Source organism: Danio aesculapii, chromosome 22 (assembly GCF_903798145.1).
Source record: "Danio aesculapii chromosome 22, fDanAes4.1, whole genome shotgun sequence".
Classification (NCBI taxonomy): Eukaryota; Metazoa; Chordata; class Actinopteri; order Cypriniformes; family Danionidae; genus Danio; species Danio aesculapii.
Window position 1 is genome coordinate 11,019,094 of NC_079456.1, and position 19,802 is coordinate 11,038,895.

At 35.3% G+C, this 19,802-nt stretch overlaps 3 protein-coding genes across 4 annotated transcripts; 2 read left to right on the plus strand and 1 right to left on the minus strand.

The window, feature by feature from the left end:
- Nucleotides 1–368: 368 nt before the first annotated feature.
- rbck1 (RanBP-type and C3HC4-type zinc finger containing 1) lies at nt 369–14,229 on the minus strand. Of its 2 annotated transcripts, none has more exons than XM_056448219.1 (13): nt 14,024–14,229; nt 13,010–13,062; nt 12,787–12,931; nt 12,592–12,688; nt 10,849–11,047; nt 10,672–10,766; nt 10,216–10,392; nt 6,415–6,596; nt 6,222–6,333; nt 3,276–3,455; nt 3,092–3,190; nt 1,666–1,809; nt 369–1,582 (listed from the first exon to the last, which is right to left on the minus strand). In XM_056448219.1, exons 2-13 carry the CDS (start codon nt 13,044–13,046, stop codon nt 1,502–1,504), a joined length of 1,548 nt encoding a protein of 515 aa, XP_056304194.1. In that variant the 5' UTR covers nt 13,047–13,062; nt 14,024–14,229; the 3' UTR covers nt 369–1,501. The 2 variants fall into 2 exon arrangements, with proteins under 2 accessions (XP_056304194.1, XP_056304193.1); XM_056448218.1 differs by having other exon boundaries at nt 14,020–14,228.
- A 292-nt stretch (nt 14,230–14,521) lies between these two features.
- rpp14 (ribonuclease P/MRP 14 subunit) lies at nt 14,522–18,252 on the plus strand. The gene is made up of 7 exons (XM_056448372.1): nt 14,522–14,614; nt 15,463–15,571; nt 15,977–16,061; nt 16,182–16,258; nt 16,802–16,880; nt 17,975–18,038; nt 18,164–18,252. Exons 2-6 carry the CDS (start codon nt 15,498–15,500, stop codon nt 18,035–18,037), a joined length of 378 nt encoding a protein of 125 aa, XP_056304347.1. The 5' UTR covers nt 14,522–14,614; nt 15,463–15,497; the 3' UTR covers nt 18,038; nt 18,164–18,252.
- On the plus strand, nt 18,045–18,706 carry LOC130216476 (hydroxyacyl-thioester dehydratase type 2, mitochondrial-like). Its single transcript, XM_056448371.1, has one exon. It carries the CDS (start codon nt 18,073–18,075, stop codon nt 18,571–18,573), a length of 501 nt encoding a protein of 166 aa, XP_056304346.1. The 5' UTR covers nt 18,045–18,072; the 3' UTR covers nt 18,574–18,706.
- The last annotated feature ends 1,096 nt before the right edge of the window (nt 18,707–19,802 follow it).

The window sequence follows — 19,802 nt, forward strand, 5'->3', positions numbered from 1 at the left end:
TTGTCTCTTCTTGTTAATTTGCTGAATGCTTCCTCAAATATAAGTCGCTTTGGTCAAAAGCATCTGCTCGATGACTATAATGTGTGGTTATTTCGATCCCCACGACCAAAGTAGTAGCTAGTCTTCCTGGGGTCCAACAAATAAAGTGACAAATACACATCAAATCGTCATCAAGCAATGCTTTTTATGTGAATTACGCACAGTCAAGATAAAATAATCTACATTTTGACCAAAGCGACTTATATATATATATAGAGGAAGGATGTCTAATTTGAAATGATTTAGGGAGTGAAAGCATTTAAGCATATTTTGTGAGCTACACATATGAAGATATTGAAGTCGTTTGTTTTAAAACTGCATTCTTTTAATCTTGTATACCAGCTTTATTGGATAATAAAAGATTGTAAACGAGCTGAATCAGTAAACAGAATTATATTGCAATTACATGCTTTTAAAAAAAATTGAAAAAATAGAAAATGTATGCAATTTGTTTTGTATTTTGTAAAACTTCACTCAATACATCCGTCCATTGCATAAACAGCATCTTTAATCAGTAATAGATCTATAAATTTCGCTGAACTGTAACAACGTACATATTAAAAACAAAAACAAACTATTTACTAAAGGGTTTATATGAACTTTTATGCAAATTGCCACTGAATTGTTTTTAATAATTTAATAAACGGTTTGTTTTTGTCTTAAAATGAATGTAATTTCTTTTTTAAACGGTTCTTTAATAGATTGATTCCTTCACGCCATGTTGAATGCTTTACTATAATTTGACAATTAAAAAAAAATACATCTTTGGATTATAAAACACAGATTCCCTTCAAATTAACACTCAGATACCAAATAATAAAGCTCTTTCTCTTTCGATTTCATTGCACAAAGTCCCAGAGCATCAGTTCAGCAGAAAATAGTAGTGATTTGAGGCACTTTTAAATTTATATTAAAGCTGAGATACTTTTAGGGTATGTTTACATGACTAAAATTTAATAAAAACACTAAATATTTTGCGCGCTTACGCTTGCGATAGCTACCTGCTCTAAAATAACAAAAAATTGCAGTATTTTGTATGCCAAACCAGTAGGTGGCGATATACAGAAACAGTTATGTGGTTCTTTAGTTAGCACATACCGTTTTTTGCCTGTCAAGTACTAACACGACGTCACGGTTTTTAACAGAATCGCATTTTCGAAATTACCAAGCAGAAAATAACGTATAGATTTAAAATAATGCTCACTTTAAAATCAAAGATAGCTAAAAGTTAGCATTTTCATGGCGTTGAAACACATTTAGTTACAAATGGTGTCATGTAAACGTACAATAAATTTTATAAACATTTTAAATCATCAAACCCTTTTTTTTGGGATGTGCCAGTTATGACTAGACTGAGTGAACATGTGAACATCATTTAAAAGGCCAAACCTGATCACATTAAGGAGTGTTATGTTGTTGTAGCATTTTTGCTTGTTGAGGAAGTTTTGCGATTCGCTAGTGTTTAGTGGCAGTTCTGGCATTGCGGATGACAAAGGACTCCGTTTACTCGACATTTGCATCCGCCTGATGTGTCTCCAGTACCCTGAGGAGACAAAACCATCTCCAGATTAGCCATTTAATGTTTATGCTTGTGTGTAATTATTGTTTATATAAAAATATATATACCTGAGGTCCCCATCTGGCTTGTTTGGTCACCCAGCAGATCTCGGTTTTGCACATAAGACAACAGATCCAGTCACAGCCATCTTTCTTCTGGACGATCACCTGACATTTGGGACAGTTCATCGCCTCGCCGTTCTTTAGTAGTTGCTGGAATGGGACAACGGTTGAAAGGTAACTTAATATTTATTTGCTGATATTTTTGCTTTTATATTCAATTCATGTTTATTTATATAGCGCTTTTACAATGTAGATTGTGCCAAAACCGCTTAACATAGAAGTTCTACTAAAGTCCAGATTTCAAAGTTGAAGTTCAGTTCAGTTCAGTTCAGTTCAGTGTGGTTTAAATATCACTGCTTAAAATTCAAACACTGAAGAGCAAATCCATCGATGCGCAGCTCCACAGGTCCCAAACTAAGAAAGCTAGTGGCAAGGAAAAAAAACTTCAGCAAATATGCGTCAAATACATGACCAATGTAATTTGATTCTTTAACTAATGACTCTTATGATTCATCTGTTTTAGTAAATCAAATTCATGCAGTGATGAAAGTAGTGTGATTCCTAAACAAATCACTCTAATAAATTCTTGTGAAATAATTCTGCTGAATCTGAGTGTTGAATATGAATCTGCTGTTTTGGTGCATTATGAATTTGCTTCTTTTTTAATCAAGCAGAGCAACCAATGCAGTTTGATTCCAATAATGAATCAATTCTCTTTAGTGAATCAAACACAGTCTAATTCTAAAATATGTCTAATTCCCAAAAAAATTATTCTTATGAATCACCCTTTTTTTTTTTTTAGAGATTCAAACATAACCAAACTAGTCTGAAAGCCAGACAAGTATAAAGCCAATTTAATCTGAATAACAAATAATAAACAATAATCTTATTAATTGCCGTCTTTTACTAAATCAAACACATTTAGTTCAACCAATGTAGTTTGATTTGCCAAAAAAAAAGATTCTAATAAAAGGGATCTTTAAAAAAAAACGAAAAAAAAACAAACAAATGACTCATTTCTTTCCACTGAATGAATCACACAGCACAATCAATAGTGTGATTCCTGAAAAACCGACTGATATGAATCAACTCTGTTTAGTGAATCAAACGCAGCATTACCAATGTAGTTTGATTATCCAAATGACTCCTACGAATCATTTCTTTTTAGTAAATCAAAAGCAAATGGAACAATTTCCACCCCTTGAGGGCGCTCTTTCACAGTTTCGAAAACTTCAACATTTAACATTCGTCACATTTTCGTAACTTCAACATTCGAAAACTTCAACAAAAGCCAAACTAAAACTATTTTTTAGTGCATCAAAAGCAAACAGAACAATTTCCATCCCTAGTGAACGCTCTTTTGCATTTTCGAAAATTTCAATGTTTACATTTAAAAAAGACAAAAAATCATAGAATCAAAATCTTCACCCACATCCAGCATTTCTGTGGTCTGCCGAGCCGCTTCATCGTTCTGCGCTCTCACACGTAGGTCGTCCTGGTACTCTTTGCAGTTCATCCCCTTGTGGATAGCCTTCAAAAACAATCAGTCTTTAAACTCACCATCATTTGCTCTTCAAAACTAGACGTGAACTAAATAAGAGCAAACTTTGGTTCACCTTGCAGAGGAGGCAGTTGGTCTCTTTGCAGATGTCGCACTTAAATTCATTCACATCATCTTCAAAGATGCACCAGCCAGCGCAGTCGGGGGTTTTGCAATGGTAACTGTTCTCACTGCGTGACTCTGCGATATTCAGCCGCAGTTCTAGGAACTTTTGGTACTCGTCCTGAGAGAGAAGCTGGTAGGAATAATAATTAACGATAGGGCATTGAATTATTGGAAAAATAATAAATAAGCTCAGGTGTGGATTATTTTCGAATAACTGAACAAATAGGATTCAGTTATTCTGCTTTTACTATGGTTACCACATGTAGCTATGCCTGCGTCCAAAATTGCCTACTACTCGAGTAGATATATTTGAGTTAAAATTTACTTCATGACCATTAGAAAAGTACATTCTATATAGTACAATGTGAGTAGTATGAATGGAATTCGGACACACTACTACATCCGTCATTTGTAAGTTGCCTCACTTCGCTCCCATTCATGAATTCTCTTGCATGGCATCATGGGATAGTTTAGCGTCAATTGGATGCGCACTACAGATTTTTGCCGGAAGTAGTTCTTCCTGATACCTGATCACCTGATACTTCTCGTCTACTGTTTTTCGAATACTAGAAATTCAGACATACTACTTGGTTTGCATACTGTTTTTCACATACTGTATAGTAGCAAAGTATGTGATTTCAGACACAGCCTATGTTTCTGTCTACCTATGTTTATACACATTTTGAAATTATGTTTATCACATAATAAGATGCTTAATGAAAACACCAAGATGCAGAAAAATTTTGCCATAAAAACATGTGCATAAACCACAATGGAAACGCATTTGCTGAATAAATTCCAACATGCGCATCAATAAAGTCAAAAGTGATTTTGTTTAAAAGATCATGTGATGATAAAATTGGTCGCAATATGATGACATTAATGGAAAAACTAATGAACCGACCGTGTTGCACGATATCTGAAATGTTTTGGTCATCTCAAATACTTTAGGCGAAGTCGGTCATCAAAAGTGGTTTGGTATTATTACCAAATTGTCATTGCCGAGCTATTATTACCAAACTGTCATTGTTGAACTATTATTACCCAAATGTCATTGTCGAAATATTTTTACTGAACTGTCATTGCCGAACTATTATTACCCAACTGTCATTGCCGAACTATTATTACCCAACTGTCATTGCCGAACTAATATTACCCAACTGTCATTGCCGAACTATTATTACCCAACTGTCATTGCCGAACTATTATTACCCAACTGTCATTGCCGAACTATTATTACCCAACTGTCATTGCCAAACTATTATTACCCAACTATTATTACAGAGCTATTATTACCGAACTGTCATTGCCAAACTATTATTACCCAACTATTATTACAGAGCTATTATTACCGAACTGTCATTGCCAAACTATTATTACCCAACTGTCATTTCCAAACTATTATTACCCAACTGTCATTGCCGAACTATTATTACCCAACTGTCATTGCCGAACTATTATTACCCAACTGTCATTGCCGAACTATTATTACCCAACTGTCATTGCCGAACTATTATTACCCAACTGTCATTGCCGAACTATTATTACCCAACTATTATTACAGAGCTATTATTAACGAACTGTCATTGCCAAACTATTATTACCCAACTGTCATTGCCGAACTATTATTACCCAACTGTCATTGCCGAACTATTATTACCCAACTGTCATTGCCGAACTATTATTACCCAACTGTCATTGCCGAACTATTATTACCCAACTGTCATTGCCGAACTATTATTACCCAACTGTCATTGCCGAACTATTATTACCCACTGTCATTGCCGAACTATTATTACCCAACTGTCATTGCCGAACTATTATTACCCAACTGTCATTGCCGAACTATTATTACCCAACTGTCATTGCCGAACTATTATTACCCAACTGTCATTACCAAACTATTATTACCCAACTATTATTACAGAGCTATTATTACCGAACTGTCATTGCTAAACTATTATTACCCAACTGTCATTGCCGAACTATTATTACCCAACTGTCATTGCCGAACTATTATTACCCAACTGTCATTGCCGAACTATTATTACCGAACTATTATTACAGAGCTATTATTACCGAACTGTCATTGCCAAACTATTATTACCCAACTGTCCTTGCCAAACTATTATTACCGAACTGTCATTGCCAAACTATTATTACCCAACTGTTATTGCCGAACTATTATTACCCAACTGTCATTGCCGAACTATTATTACCAAACTATTATCACCGAACTATTATTACCCAACTATTATTACAGAGCTATTATTACCCAACTGTCATTGCCAAACTATTATTACCCAACTGTTATTGCCGAACTATTATTACCCAACTGTCATTACCAAACTATTATTACCCAACTTTCATTGCCGAACTATTATTACCCAACTTTCATTGCCAAACTATTATTACCCAACTGTCATTACCGAACTATTATTACCCAACTTTCATTGCCGAACTATTATTACCCAACTGTCATTACCGAACTGCCGATTTTGTTCTCTTTGACTCCTTAGCAGGAAACAATGCTTTATTTGCAAATGTTTGATACAATATTCTAGTTTAGCGCGTACATCTAATTCTCATCTTTGGATGGAAACAGCTTAGTTCAGATGTTGTGTTTCAAGACATTAGTCAGTTTTTTGTCCTCAAACTACTCCAGTGTGTAGGGCTATTTTCATACTAATCTCATCCAAATGATTATGTTGAATTTTTTATTTAATTTTTAACATTTGTGAGCTGTTATTCAATATGATACAGAACTCTAATTCAGTCTAAATCAGCCTGGAACCACATTCGCTGAGCAGTTATCTGAAAACTCATAATGTTCATCAGCCATTCAGAATCAAGCATTAGTATAGTTTAAAGCTAAATAACACATTGATGATCTTACAGATTTGATCTCTCGATCTTGAAGTTTGCAATTACAGGCATAAGCGTTGTCCCTATGAGGACAGGAAACCTCAGCGTCCAGGCAGTTCAGAACGGTTTCCTTCAGACATTCCCTGTAGGAGATACAGAAGTTGAATTGCAGTCAGATTTGTAGGTATTTCTGGTTTATACCAAATAAAGAGTGTTTAAATCACCTGCAGAAGCTATGCAGGCACTCTCTCAGAACGGCGCCCTCTCCTGGCATGATGGTGCTAAAACAAATAGCGCACTCCAGTTGATCTGTGTTTCCCACCAGACTGTGCTCATCCGTTTGCAGGAGTTCTTCGTAATTCTTCTGCCGTTCGAGGAAATTCCTCTCTTCCTCTTCAAACAGAGACTATGCAAATTGACATAGCCACATGTTACGTTTCTCAATTGGTACTTTTTTAAGCTAACAGTGGAAAGAGGATCACATGTTTTATAAATATCTACATTTCAATTATGTGATACAATTGTTCTATATTATTCTACTTTTTTATGTATAGTCATGAACACACTTGTTTGTAGAGCAAATAGTTTGACCGTTTTCTGTCGTTTATTATTTCTAGTCATTTTTCCCCATAGGCAACTCAATCGGAAGTTCTAAAACAATCGCAAGAATGAGTGCAGAATAAGGTCAATAAAGTTCATCAGTTTCACTTTCCATTCATCTATTTAAAGCGTCATGAAACCCGCGACTAAATTTCTTAATATATTTATGTGTATTGAACATCAAATAAGACACGGTTAGCATCTGTTAGCTAAAATATAGCATCCATTCACACAGCTTTCAGACGCTGATAGGCACGACTTTCAAATGCTCCAGTTCTCGAGGACTTTTCTGTCCCTTTAAAATATGTATGTGTGTGTCTAAATTTTTTAATAAGCAATCTTAGGGCATACTCTCACTTGGCAGGGTTACCTTGAACCGTGCCTAAGCGTGCTTGTCCACCCTGCCATCTCCCCCGACGGCCTGCACTCACATTGCATTTTTTACTTTCGGAGCCAGAGCACGTTTCAGTCATCGATGATGCGACTGCTCGGTTTAACAGGAAGAGAAGCGCTCTCACTCAGCACAGTAGACATTGCTTTAGTTATTTTGTTTTGTATTATTTTTAGTCGTATGGGATGCAGTGACACGCAGTCAAATTATCACCTTAGAATTATAAGGTTCTGTCCAAACTGTCATTGCCGAACTATTGTTACCGAACTATTATTGCCGAACCGTCATTGCCAAACTATTATTACCAAACTACTGTTACCGAACTGTCATTGCCGAACTATTATTACCAAATTGTTATTGACAAACTATTACTACCGAACTGTCATTGCTGAACTATTATTTCCAAACTGTCATTGCCGAACTATTATTACCAAACTGTCATTGCCGAACTATTATTACCGAACTGTCATTGCCGAACTATTATTACCAAATTGTTATTGACAAACTATTACTACCGAACTGTCATTGCTGAACTATTATTTCCAAACTGTCATTGCCGAACTATTATTACCAAACTGTCATTGCCGAACTATTATTACCGAACTATTATCACCGAACTATTATTACCGAACTGTCATTGCCCAACTATTATTACCGAACTATTGTTACCGAACTATTATTACCGAACTGTCATTGCCCAACTATTATTACCGAACTATTGTAACCGAACTGTCCTTGCCGAACTATTATTGCCAAATTGTTATTGCCGAACTATTATTACCGAACTGTCATTGCCGAACTATTATTACCGAACTGTCATTGCCGAACTATTATCTATCTGACATTTTTGTCAAAATTGAGTTATTGACATATTCCTATTAATTGACAACTTATTTACAATATGGGATGTTTTTTATAAGTTGTTTACATTTTAAGACTATTTAAAAAAACTAATGTTACACACATACTGTTTGCTATGGAATGCAAAAACTTTTAAGCTCAATGTCTTAAAATCATTCAGAACACAGATAGAACCTTATAATTCCAAGGTGACGAAATATTTTGCGGAACAGATCCACAACTTTTGACGCTCATAAGTTAGCCTATCATAAAAATCCTCATGCAGCAGGTATTAGGTTTGCTGAAGGTGGCAGCTGACGTGCAGCAAGGTGTTTGCATCTTTTATAAACAATGAACAGTTCGTGTTTATTGAAAAGGAAGAATGATTAATAAATCCATATAAAACAGTCCTTTAAAAGTGACTTCGCATATTCAGTTTTGGGCTCAGCCATGTCAAAGCCCAACCGAACGGCACACCTCTTCCAACCAGCCAACTGAACTGCGCCTGAGCCCGATTCAGAGCACTCACACTTGTCAAACGAACCGGGAAATGCACCCTTAGTCACAATTGGTCACTGACAGTCACTTTGTCTCCTGCTTTGCTCCATCATGCCCACTCTGCTACCTTCTGCTCACAGCTTTATACACCAATTTAAGTTGCATATTTCAAAAATAATTCTGAGGTAGATTTGAACCAAAAGAAGGGGGTTTCATGACCCATTATACAGAAATGCTCTGTACTTTTAGAAGCATCAGATTGTTCCACAAAATAACCTGGTGTTTTTTGGGGGTTTTCCTCCCATATGATCTAACAGCATACCTGTCAACCCTCCTGTTTTTCCTGGGATTCTCCCGTATTTTACAGTTCTATCCCGCTGTCATCCCATAAAGGTATTTTCCCGTAGTAGTTTCTCCCGTATTTTTTTATCTTTCTGTGAAGAGCCAATCCTCCCTATACACAACCCATACCACCGAAGCACCAGGGGCCGCCCCTTGCTCTTAAATGTGAATCCGTTCTGTGCTTTCATTTTATTTAGGCATGAAAACACTTTGAAATAAACATAAAAACGGCATGATTCATTTCCTTTTCATTACAGGCGCCATAGCCCCTATGCAATCCTCAAAACAGTCAGTTCATGTAATGACTGTCTGATGCGCTCCATAGTGATGAATAAATCACTATCACTGTTTCCCAAGTGGATTCTGTACGTACGCAATTTGATGCGGAGCTCAAGCAGTGTTGCCAGATGTTGCCGACTGTTTTCAGCCCAAAAGCTGTCAAAAAATAAATAAATAAATAAAAAAAATAATTCGCTGAAAATCAAAAAGCGCCGCCCAACGATCAATAGACTATAATAACCAGTTTTAAGCATATGTATGCGAAGAACGGGAGATATGGCATCTCTTTGGGAGATCAAAACAGGTGTATGAGGGCAGACCGGGGCTGGCGGGCACGCTGTTGCAAAACTGCCCAAATTTTCACTACCCGCCTACGTCATTTTTTTTACCCACAAAAATAAATTAAAAACCGCCCGATGCGCGGGAAACCGCCCAATCTGGCAACACTGAGCTCAAATGGACACTGGGTTTTGGGTGCGTGTTTGAACAGACATTTACACATTATCATGATTATAATAATGACAATAATAATGGCGGTTCATTCCGCGGTGGTGACCCCAGATTAATAAAGGGACTAAGCTGAAAAGAAAATGAATGAATGAATAAAAATAATAATAATAACAAAAACAAAAACATCTAGACATGTCGATCTTGTTGGGTTTTCTCTTAAACACAACAAATTTTGTCTTAATAGAGCATAAACAGTTAGGATGCTTTTATTATAAAGTGCTTTTATTATAGATCTGTGCATTTTTAAAGTGACACCTGTTATTTAATGTATACAGAATGTTCAAATTATACAGTGAAGAAAAGATGAATGAGAATTTTATTGAGCTGAACTGTTTGATCATTTATTTTCAGCTTTTTCTAATGTAAACTAATTATTATATCCTTTGTAAATAATAATAAAAACGTATTACTGACAGTTTCAGCAGTTTATTTACAATGAAACCGCTCCAGATGAACATATTTAGTGGGTTTTTTTTTTTTGTGTCTCTTACTTTCACATCCCAATGTTGACAGGTATGTCTAACAGTTGACTGAAGTCTATAATGTTGTGTTTTCCTCAGCAAACCTGCTCATACTGCAGGCTGGCGAGTTCCTCCTGCTGTAGTCTCCTGGTTTCAGACTCGTCCGGCTGGTACAGGTCTGGCACCTGATAGTTGTCAGGTCTTGCCTGGCTGCACATCTCACAACCTGGACGTGTCGGTTTATTCAGGTACGTGCACTGAGGACATGCCCAGCCATCCAGCTGTGAAACCAAGTAAAATTATTACAATTATTACACAGAGCTGCAGACAGAACAACAGAGTAAACGAGTAAGACAGCTAGATAAATACAATGAGAGAGAGAGAACAATAGACAAAGCAAACAGAAATATGGAATTACAGATAAAGGTTAGATAGATAGATGGATGGATAAAGGTTAGATAGATAGATAGATAGATACATAGATAGATAGATAGATAGATAGATAGATAGATAGATAGATAGATAGACAGACAGACAGACAGACAGACAGACAGACATACAAATTTGGGTTTTGGAGGTAGAGCAGGGCGAGTGTTTCCTCTAGGGATGCGCTCTGGTGGACGTTGACGAGGATGATCAATGTTCTCCATTATAACTATATGAAGAAACGCATGTGGTTTACAATACTTCAAATTAATATAATTCACTCTGTCTTTATTAAAAATATAAAGCATTACCATCGATCTGCCTCTCCTCCTTCTCTCTTCTCTCTTGTTCGCGGCGCAGATTGACAGTCTGAGCAGAGCGGATGAAGAGGAAGGCAGAATCATCATGGTTTCGGATCCCGTAAAAGTAAAGGGTTTCTTTGTCCTGGGCGAGACGCTTCCCGATTACCCAGCGCTGGAGAGACGGATGGAAGCCATAGTCACCGTTGATCTGAAAGATGAATTATGAGTGATGAATTTAAGGATATTATAGTATAGCATTTTTACATTTTTATTTCAATACTGCTGTTCAGTAATGCTGTACTTTTCAGTTTAGTTTTAGTTCAGTAGTTTTAGTTTATTTTCTATTATTTCTATTCAGTTTTTATATATTTAGTTTGAGTAATTCTGGTTTAGATTAGATTACATTCAATTTTTATGTCCAGTGTAGAGCAAAGCCAGGTTTAGTGTTTGCATACATTGTAGGCTACATTAATGTTGTTCAAACATTTTATACCATGCCCTAACTACACACGTGACAAGATTCCATCGTCAAGCAAATTGGCTGTCCACACCAGACATTACACAACTGGAAAAATGCAGAATAGTGCACTCGAAACCAAATGGTAAGGCTTATAATCTAATTACTACATAATAAACCTCTTTAGCACTATTAAAGTACATGCTTAGTGACTGTCACATAAAATGGTACTTAAAATCACATTGGGTGCATTAAACACTGAATAAAGCACATAGTCAGCACCTGAGGGTATCATTGTCATAGTAGTTTATGCTGTTGTTCAGCCACGGCATCGCAGAAATAGAAATGAATAGAAATTTTGCTCATCAATGTCGGGAATTATTAGGTCAAAAAACTAATATTAACATGGAAAAGACAGCTTTTGTTGTGTGTCACGGGTTGTGTGTAGTTAGGACATAGTTTTAATAATGAAAGTAAAATAATAGTTTGAACACAGGTATTAAAACCAAAATCACACAAATGCAACTTTAGATTAATAATTAAGACAAACTTACTTAATATTAAAGTTTATGTATGTAGTTAAAAAGGCAAGTTTATTGCAGAGTAAATTTAATTAAGTATATTGTATCTGGATCTGTGGATACCGTTAATAGTTTATCCACATATTTAAATTTAATATAATATATCCACATATTTAAATTTCAGTTTGTTGATGTACATGTTTACTTTTTACTTGGGTTATTTATAAATGTAAACGATCAATACATATTTTGTACATAATTGACACTATTCTTTTTTTATTTTTATAGATTTTTATGTATTTTTCAATTTTTTTTGTAATTGTAAGTACATTTTGTTTATGGGGAAGGTTTGGGAATAATATTTGTTTCGATTACTCCGTAAAACTATCCTGTTATTTCAGTAAACGTTTAATAAATAGATTTTAAAAATGCCAAGTTCACATATTTTGTCAAATGATGAAAAATATTCTTTAAAAGCGCCATCTACTGGTGTTTCTCTAAACAGCCGCTATTCAGATTTCCGCTATAGAATGAGTGCATATGAATTCTGAAAATGATTATTATTTTTGCTTTAAGCATAATTTAATTTCAGTTCGTTTTTCAGTGACTGTTATCACCTTCATTTTCATTTATTGTGAATTTTTATTTTATTTCACTTAACAAAAAAGTTTTTTTTTTGTCCAGTGGTCTTAGTTTTCATTTTCATTTACTAAAATAACCTTGGTATATAAATAATTTCATTTCAGTCTCATATCCATCACCACCACTATTTACCTTTTCCTTCAGCTCGGATATTGTCATGTAAACTGGTACCATCACTGTTATTGGGATGTGATGTTCTGATTCAGCATCTGCCACTCCAACTCTTAATCTGCCATTGCACAGTAGAAAACAAAATAGTAAATAAATAGTAGTTCATCTTCAGCCAAACACATTTCTATGTGTGATTGAACTGGTCTAAAAGCATACCTGATGTTGTCTTGAGAATATGCATCTGGATTTATTTTGACACTCACTGGGAGTTTCAGATCCAGAAGTTGATTCAGGTATTTAGTTGCTTCATCTTTGTCTCTGGAGTTAATGGCGTCACTAAGAAGTCGAGCGGCATCCTCCGCTGGAAAAGCAGAGATGATATATTAAAATATGTATATGTCTGATATATAAATATAGTGCATAATATGGCAAAACTCACCTTCCGTTACATTTCTAGAGGCATCAAGAGCAGCCATACTTGAATCTTGATAGCTTGTTTAAAAAGAAAGTAAAAACAAAAGGTTATTTTGTTTATTATTATTATTATTATTTTAGTATTTTAAATCAATCTATCTCTGAATTTGAAATCTAATGTAAACTTTAATTAGACAAAAATAATGCTATATTTTAATTTAAAATCATTGTTTATTATGATATAGTTTACGATCATTATTATTTAAATACATATCAATCCTTATTTTTATAAAATGAAAATAACTGACAAATCTTTAGTAAATATAATTTAATATATTTATTAAACTGTTTTATTCATTAATTTTCCTTCAGCTTAGTCTCTATTTTAGAGGTTGCCACAGCGGAATGAACCGCCAACTATTCCAGCATATGCTTTACACAGCGAATGCCCTTCCAGCCACAACCCAGTACTGGGAATTACCCATTCACATTTATTCTCTCACACACACACACACACACACACGCACACACACACACACACACACACACACACACTACAGACAATTTAGTTTTAAATTGTTTAATTTTTATTTAAATTATTTAAACTAGTGAACACTGAAATGAAGTAAACATATTTAAATGGAAAAAAAACGTTGTACAATAATCTGATTTAACACACTATTATTAGATAACTAACTAAAATAACTTTAAACCATTGTATTATCGTAATGTATGTCATGAAATGTCCATGGACTTGTCCAAATCTTTTAGATGTTGAACAAAAACAGTACCTTGGACATTTTAAATAGTTTTATATGAATTACCATATATATTTATGGCATTTAGGCTACATAGTAATTAGAAAATACCACGGTACTATATTCTTCCATGTTTGCATACATTTAGAAAAGGCTATAAACATATTTTTACCTCATATGTAAAGGTTTAAAACTGCATCCAGCTATGAGAACATGACAGCATGCTCATTCAGCTCGACAATCGCCACAGTCAAAACAAATGCAGAAATAAACTTACCAACCATAGGACAAACGTTTAAAACACTCTTCGTGTTGTGTTTGCAGTTATAGTGAGTGGTGATAAAACCATCCGTGCTCTTGTCACAATTATAAATATGTGGAAAGAAAAGTGAAACGAAGCTTCACAAGGAAGTCAGGAAAGTCTCAGAGGAGTGTTGTGCAACTCCATCGGTCCAAACAACCACAGATGCGGAAGACACTCTGGATATAGTTCTTCATTTGAACATTCGCGCTGTACACTTATGCTATACATTAGAATAATAAGATACAATAATGTTTTTTAACGAAAGTGATATTTAAAGTTAACCTAAAAACAGCATTTAAATAAAACAGTAGTGAATTTTAATTAATTAAAAAAATTAATTTATTGTTATGCTTTTTGTGTGTCATAACTTCACACTGAATTATCATGTCTGTCTTTAACTGGACATACATTTTCTTGTTTTGGTGAATTTGGTGAAGTGTCGCGAGAATATGTGTAAGATTGTGCGAGCATCCGCATTCCTAACATGTTGTCGCGAGATTTGGTAGCGCAAGAAAGCGCATGGCGCTGCGCGTGCTGTGAATGAAGGACAAACATAATCTGTAATTCTGTAAGTTTATCAGTGTTTTAGTCTTTAAACGGCTGTTTTGTTGTATAATTTATTGTACATTTTACTTTTAAGCAACAGCAGACTCTTTAACTGTGTATTTTACGTGTGTATGGACAGCTAATACAGACATTTCACGTGAGAGACTGAGCTGCCCTGAACTGTTTGTTGTTTTAATAATTCACCTTTATGATGTAATCATTTTATTAGATGGTAATACCATATTGCTTTCTGATATACCTTGGTTAAGATTTATTACTGTCCATGGAGCACGGTACAATTAAAACAGACATTTACACAAAAACAGACATCGGTTACATTTACACACTGCTCAGCATAATCGAGTACACCCCATTTTGAACATTTATCAATTTCTCAGTGATTATAGGCAATGTATTTTGGTGCATTTAAGCAAAATAGATTTATTAAACTGATATAATTATTAAAATAATAGTTTAGTCACCAAACATTTAAAAATTGAAAGATTATACAATTAAATTCAAGCAAAATATTGCACAAAAAAATAATACAACTTACAAAATTTCAACACCAATTTCAACTCAACTCTTGATTTTTCCTCTTTTTTTTTAAAAAAAAATGTATTTAATATTTTTCTATAACTTAAATTTGGGTGTACTAATTTTTGGGCTGTTATCGTAGGTTATTTTGTTAGATAGGCTCCAGATTTGGCTTCAGTATTGACTAATCTAATGTATATGTACAAATATAATATTGTATAGCGTCCTATTAAAAATATGATTTAAAAAGATTTGTGAGGGGTGTACTTATATATGCTGAGCACTGTACCTTGAATTGAGTAGTAATGAATTGATTTCCTTTCATTTAAACAGGTTTGCTGTCAGACTTGAGGGTCAAACTTCAAATTATGGAGGATTCCTCAAAGTTTGAGCGATATGTGTACAAAAATGCATCTGTTTATCATTATATGAAGATATCTCTGTAAGTGGAACAGGTCAGTTTTGATCTGATTAATATTATGATTGGGGTAAAGTTGGTTTTATATTCGCAGGTTCTGACTTTCTCCTTAATGATATAATTTCACAAAAGTGTTGTTTGCTAATTCTAAATAGGCTAAACATATTAGCAGCCAAACATTATCAAAGTACATCATTGTTTACAGTCAATTAAATATGCAAATGTTGTTTTGAAGTCATACTTGCATGCGACTTCAGAGCGAATATTCAAAGTAGCGTGATAAACACAATATAGGGCTTGTCACAAGTCGTCACTGAACAAACGTGCGAAGATAAAACCAACTTTACCTCAATAATACTATGATTTTATTTTTTAATGTTGAACGTATAAAATGGACCATCAGAACTTTTTATTTAATTTGTTTTTTAGAGTTTTGGAGAAAGAAAACAGAAATATTACTGATGCGCAGTTCAAGCAATTGATTATCAGTGGCCTTAGGGACTTGTATGGTGAGGTGAGCACAGTATTTCCATTTCTATAAACATTTAATGTGCCAATCATGGAATTTCAGCATATGATTTAATATTTTTTGTTGTCTTACTGATTCTAATATGTATTTTTTTCTGTACCGCAGATTGGCGCTTCTTTCCCATTTGATCTGCTAAAGTTTGATCCGAAGGAATTGACTGGTATACTACGAGTGTACAACAGGTACATCATGCTTCTAGAACAAATGTTGAAAATTTAGGCCAAAGTGTTTGACAGAGCATGGTTTGCTGAAATTTCAAATCTGTTTTTATGAACAGAGAAATTTAGGATTGAGGTAAAGTTTGTTTTATATTTACACATTCAGACTTTCGCCTTAATTATATAGTTTCAAAAAGTTAGCAATCTCTGAATAGGGAAATCATATTATCAGCCAATGACTATCAAAGTACAGTCAATTAAAAGGTGCTAATGTTGTTTTGAAGTCATTCTTACATGTGATTTAAAACCAAATATTCAAAGTAATGTTAGCGGTAAACAATATAGTTGACACTGAACGAATGTGCGAATATAAATCCAACTTTAGCTCGATAAATTTAGGCTGTCTCTCAGGGCTTGATTTTAGGACAGTTTGAAATCTGTTGAGATTGGGGTTTCAAACACAGAAGAAACCATTTATTTTTAATTAGCAAAGAGAGGTATGGATTTGTCTCACTTATTTTGTCTAATGGTTTTCAGTGTTAATATTCTGTTGTTTCTTCATCTTAGCGGGCTGGTGAAACTGTGGAGTGCTTTAACATTACTGGGATCGTATCAAAATGAGGCGTGTGCATTCAGAGTCACACAGGTGGGTTTTTCCACATCGTTCTCCTCACCAATTCAGCGTTTACTTAAATTACTCTGTTCTAGAGCAGGGTGTCCGCAGGGTCTTAAAGTATTAAAAGTTGATAAAACAATTATGAGAAAATGAAGGCCCTTTAAAGGTATTAAAAAGTTTTAATGACATTATTACAAGGTCTTAAATTTTGTTCAAGAATTGTCTGAAGTGTTTGACTCCAAAAAAGCATAAATATATTTATTTTCCTCCTAATATTAACAACGGGGTGCTCGATTCATGCGTTAGGTTTGGGCCGGGGCTTGTCCGGCCAAGCTTCTCCATCCAGCTGATGCCACCTAATTTGCAACAAACGTGGGAAGGTGACGTGACGCTTTCCACATGTAGTGAAACCGTAGAGCGAAACAGACGACAAAATGGGAAAATGTAAATTTGCGTACTCCTGGATGGAGGAAGACGAGTTTAAAGAATGGCTGAAGCCTGTCGCTGAAAACAACCGTTCTGTTGCATGGTTGTGTTCCATTGATTTATTTAACTACAACTGTTTATATATCTATTGAGGTAAAGGTTTTATACTGATTAGAACTGACAATGAGGTCTTAAAATATTCTGACAAGGTCTTAAAAAAGTCTTAAAAAGGTATTGAAATTAACTTTAGGATCCCTGCATATACCCTGTATAGGGCCGGTGTCCTGCATATTTTAGTTCCAACCCCACTTAAACACACCTGAACCAGCTAATCAAGCTCTTTCTAGGTATACTGGAAACTTCCAGGAAGGTGTGTTGAAGGAACATGAAGCTAAACTGTGCAGGACACCAGCCCTCCAGGACTGACTTGGACTTAACCTTCATTTGCACTCTTTTAATAGGCACTAGATGTCAGTAAAGTGCTTAAGGGATCAATTGTATCCCTGCCAGAAGTGAATCGACGTAATTTTAATCTGACCATTGGCATTCTGTCAGCCAAACTGTTTACTTTGCAATGTGCGTCAGATTGCAGATGGGCGTTTACAGTGGAGGGCTGCTTATCTCACGTTTTTTTTTTGTACTGAACCCCACTAGACTTCACATTGCAGACATCTAATGTTGTTTTTTTATGATTGCAGGTGTCACCGTTTTTGTTAGCATTGTCCGGGAATAGTCGTGAGCTGCAGTTTGGAGATCAGTGAGGTGGGCCTACATAAAAATACCTTGAGGAAAAAAAATGACATTTCTTTTTAGAAGAAGGATTTTCAGCAGAACTGTATATCATGTTGTCAATTCAGCACTGATGGTTCCTGCATCCTCCACAACAGGGCACAGGTCGCTTTACGTCGGTGAACAGGCCTCGCTAAGCAAAACATTCAGTGCCAGAGACGTTGCACTTTTTGCTGAGCTGACGGGGGACACAAATCCTCTCCATGTCGACCCGGAGTATGCCAAAACAACTTCATTTGAGGCCCCCATTGTTCACGGAGTGCTGATTAATGGTCTGATCTCAGCAGTTCTTGGGACGAAGTTACCCGGTAAAGGCTGCGTGTTTCTCTACCAGGAAATACGCTTTCCAGCGCCGCTCTTCATCGGAGAGGAGGTTGTGGCGGAAGCTAAGGTCAAAAAGATCAAAATGTCCTTCGCTTTTATTTCTGTTTCCTGCGCTGCCAAAGACAAAGTGGTCATGGAGGGAGAGGTCATGGTCATGATGCCGCAGAACAAACAACAAGCATGAGGAATTTGAGTTTTTGTGTGCTGCCAGGAATTTAATGTTCGTTCTTGATTATTTTTGTTCTTGCTCAGAGATTTAATGTTCGTTTTGGGTTTGATCTCTGGGTTAAAGTTTCAATAAACTTTGCGAGATTAAATATCTTCGCTCTTTGGTGTGGGAAATAACTTTGTGTGTCCAATTTAAACGAGCAGATTATTTTCAGATCTCTTCAAATAGTTATTCACAGGGTTTATACGTTCATGGAAAACCTGGAAAAGTCAAGAAATTTTGACATGGCTTTTCAGAGGCCTGGATAAGTTTGGGAAAAACAGAAAAACCCTCATGGTTTGGTAAAGGTCATGGAAACATCTGTATGCTTGAATATAGGTTAATTGTCCTTCTTCTGTCTTTGGCCAAAAACATGCTCTCACATTATTAGTGCTGTGTAAGCATTATCTAAATCAATTTTACATAGATATAAAAATGTATTTAAACTAAATAGATTGCTGCGTGTTTTATGATATGCTGTAATAAATTTGAACGTGCATTGTTTTTCTTATTACTTAACAAGTATACGTATACTTTACATCAGTGTTTCCCAACCCTGTTCCTGGAGGCACACCAACAGTACATATATTGGATGTCTCCCTTTTCTGACCCATTAACTTCAGGTTTTGGAGTCTCTTCTGATGTTATGATAAGTTGATTCAGGTGTGTTTGATTAGGGAGAGGTTGAAAATGTGTACTGTTGGTGTGCCTTCAGGAACAGGGTTGGGGAAACACTGCTTTACATCACTGGTGTCAAAGCCAGTTCCTGGAGGCCCGGAGCGCTGCACAGTTTAGTTCCAACCCTAATTAAACACAGCTGATCAAACTGATTAAGTCCTTCAGGTTTGTTTGAAACCTACAGGTGTGAAGCAGGGTTGGAACTAAACTGTGCAGAGCTGTGGCCCTTAAGGACCTCACTTTAACACCTGTGTTTTACATGAAACATAAGAATAAAAAAAGTCTTGGAATTTTAATAGTAAATTAAGTATGAACACTGTATTTATAATATCAATTTTACAGTCACAGTAAGAAATGTTTGCATGACAAATGTTTTAAATGGATGGTGCAACCAAAAATTTAAATCCTAAGGAATTCTAGGACTACGTGATTTTTCTTTTATAAAACATTGTAGAAGAGTTTAAGCTGAAACTGTTGTCTTTGTTCATTCATAAAATGTAACTAAAGAGGGAACAAATGCTTTTAGA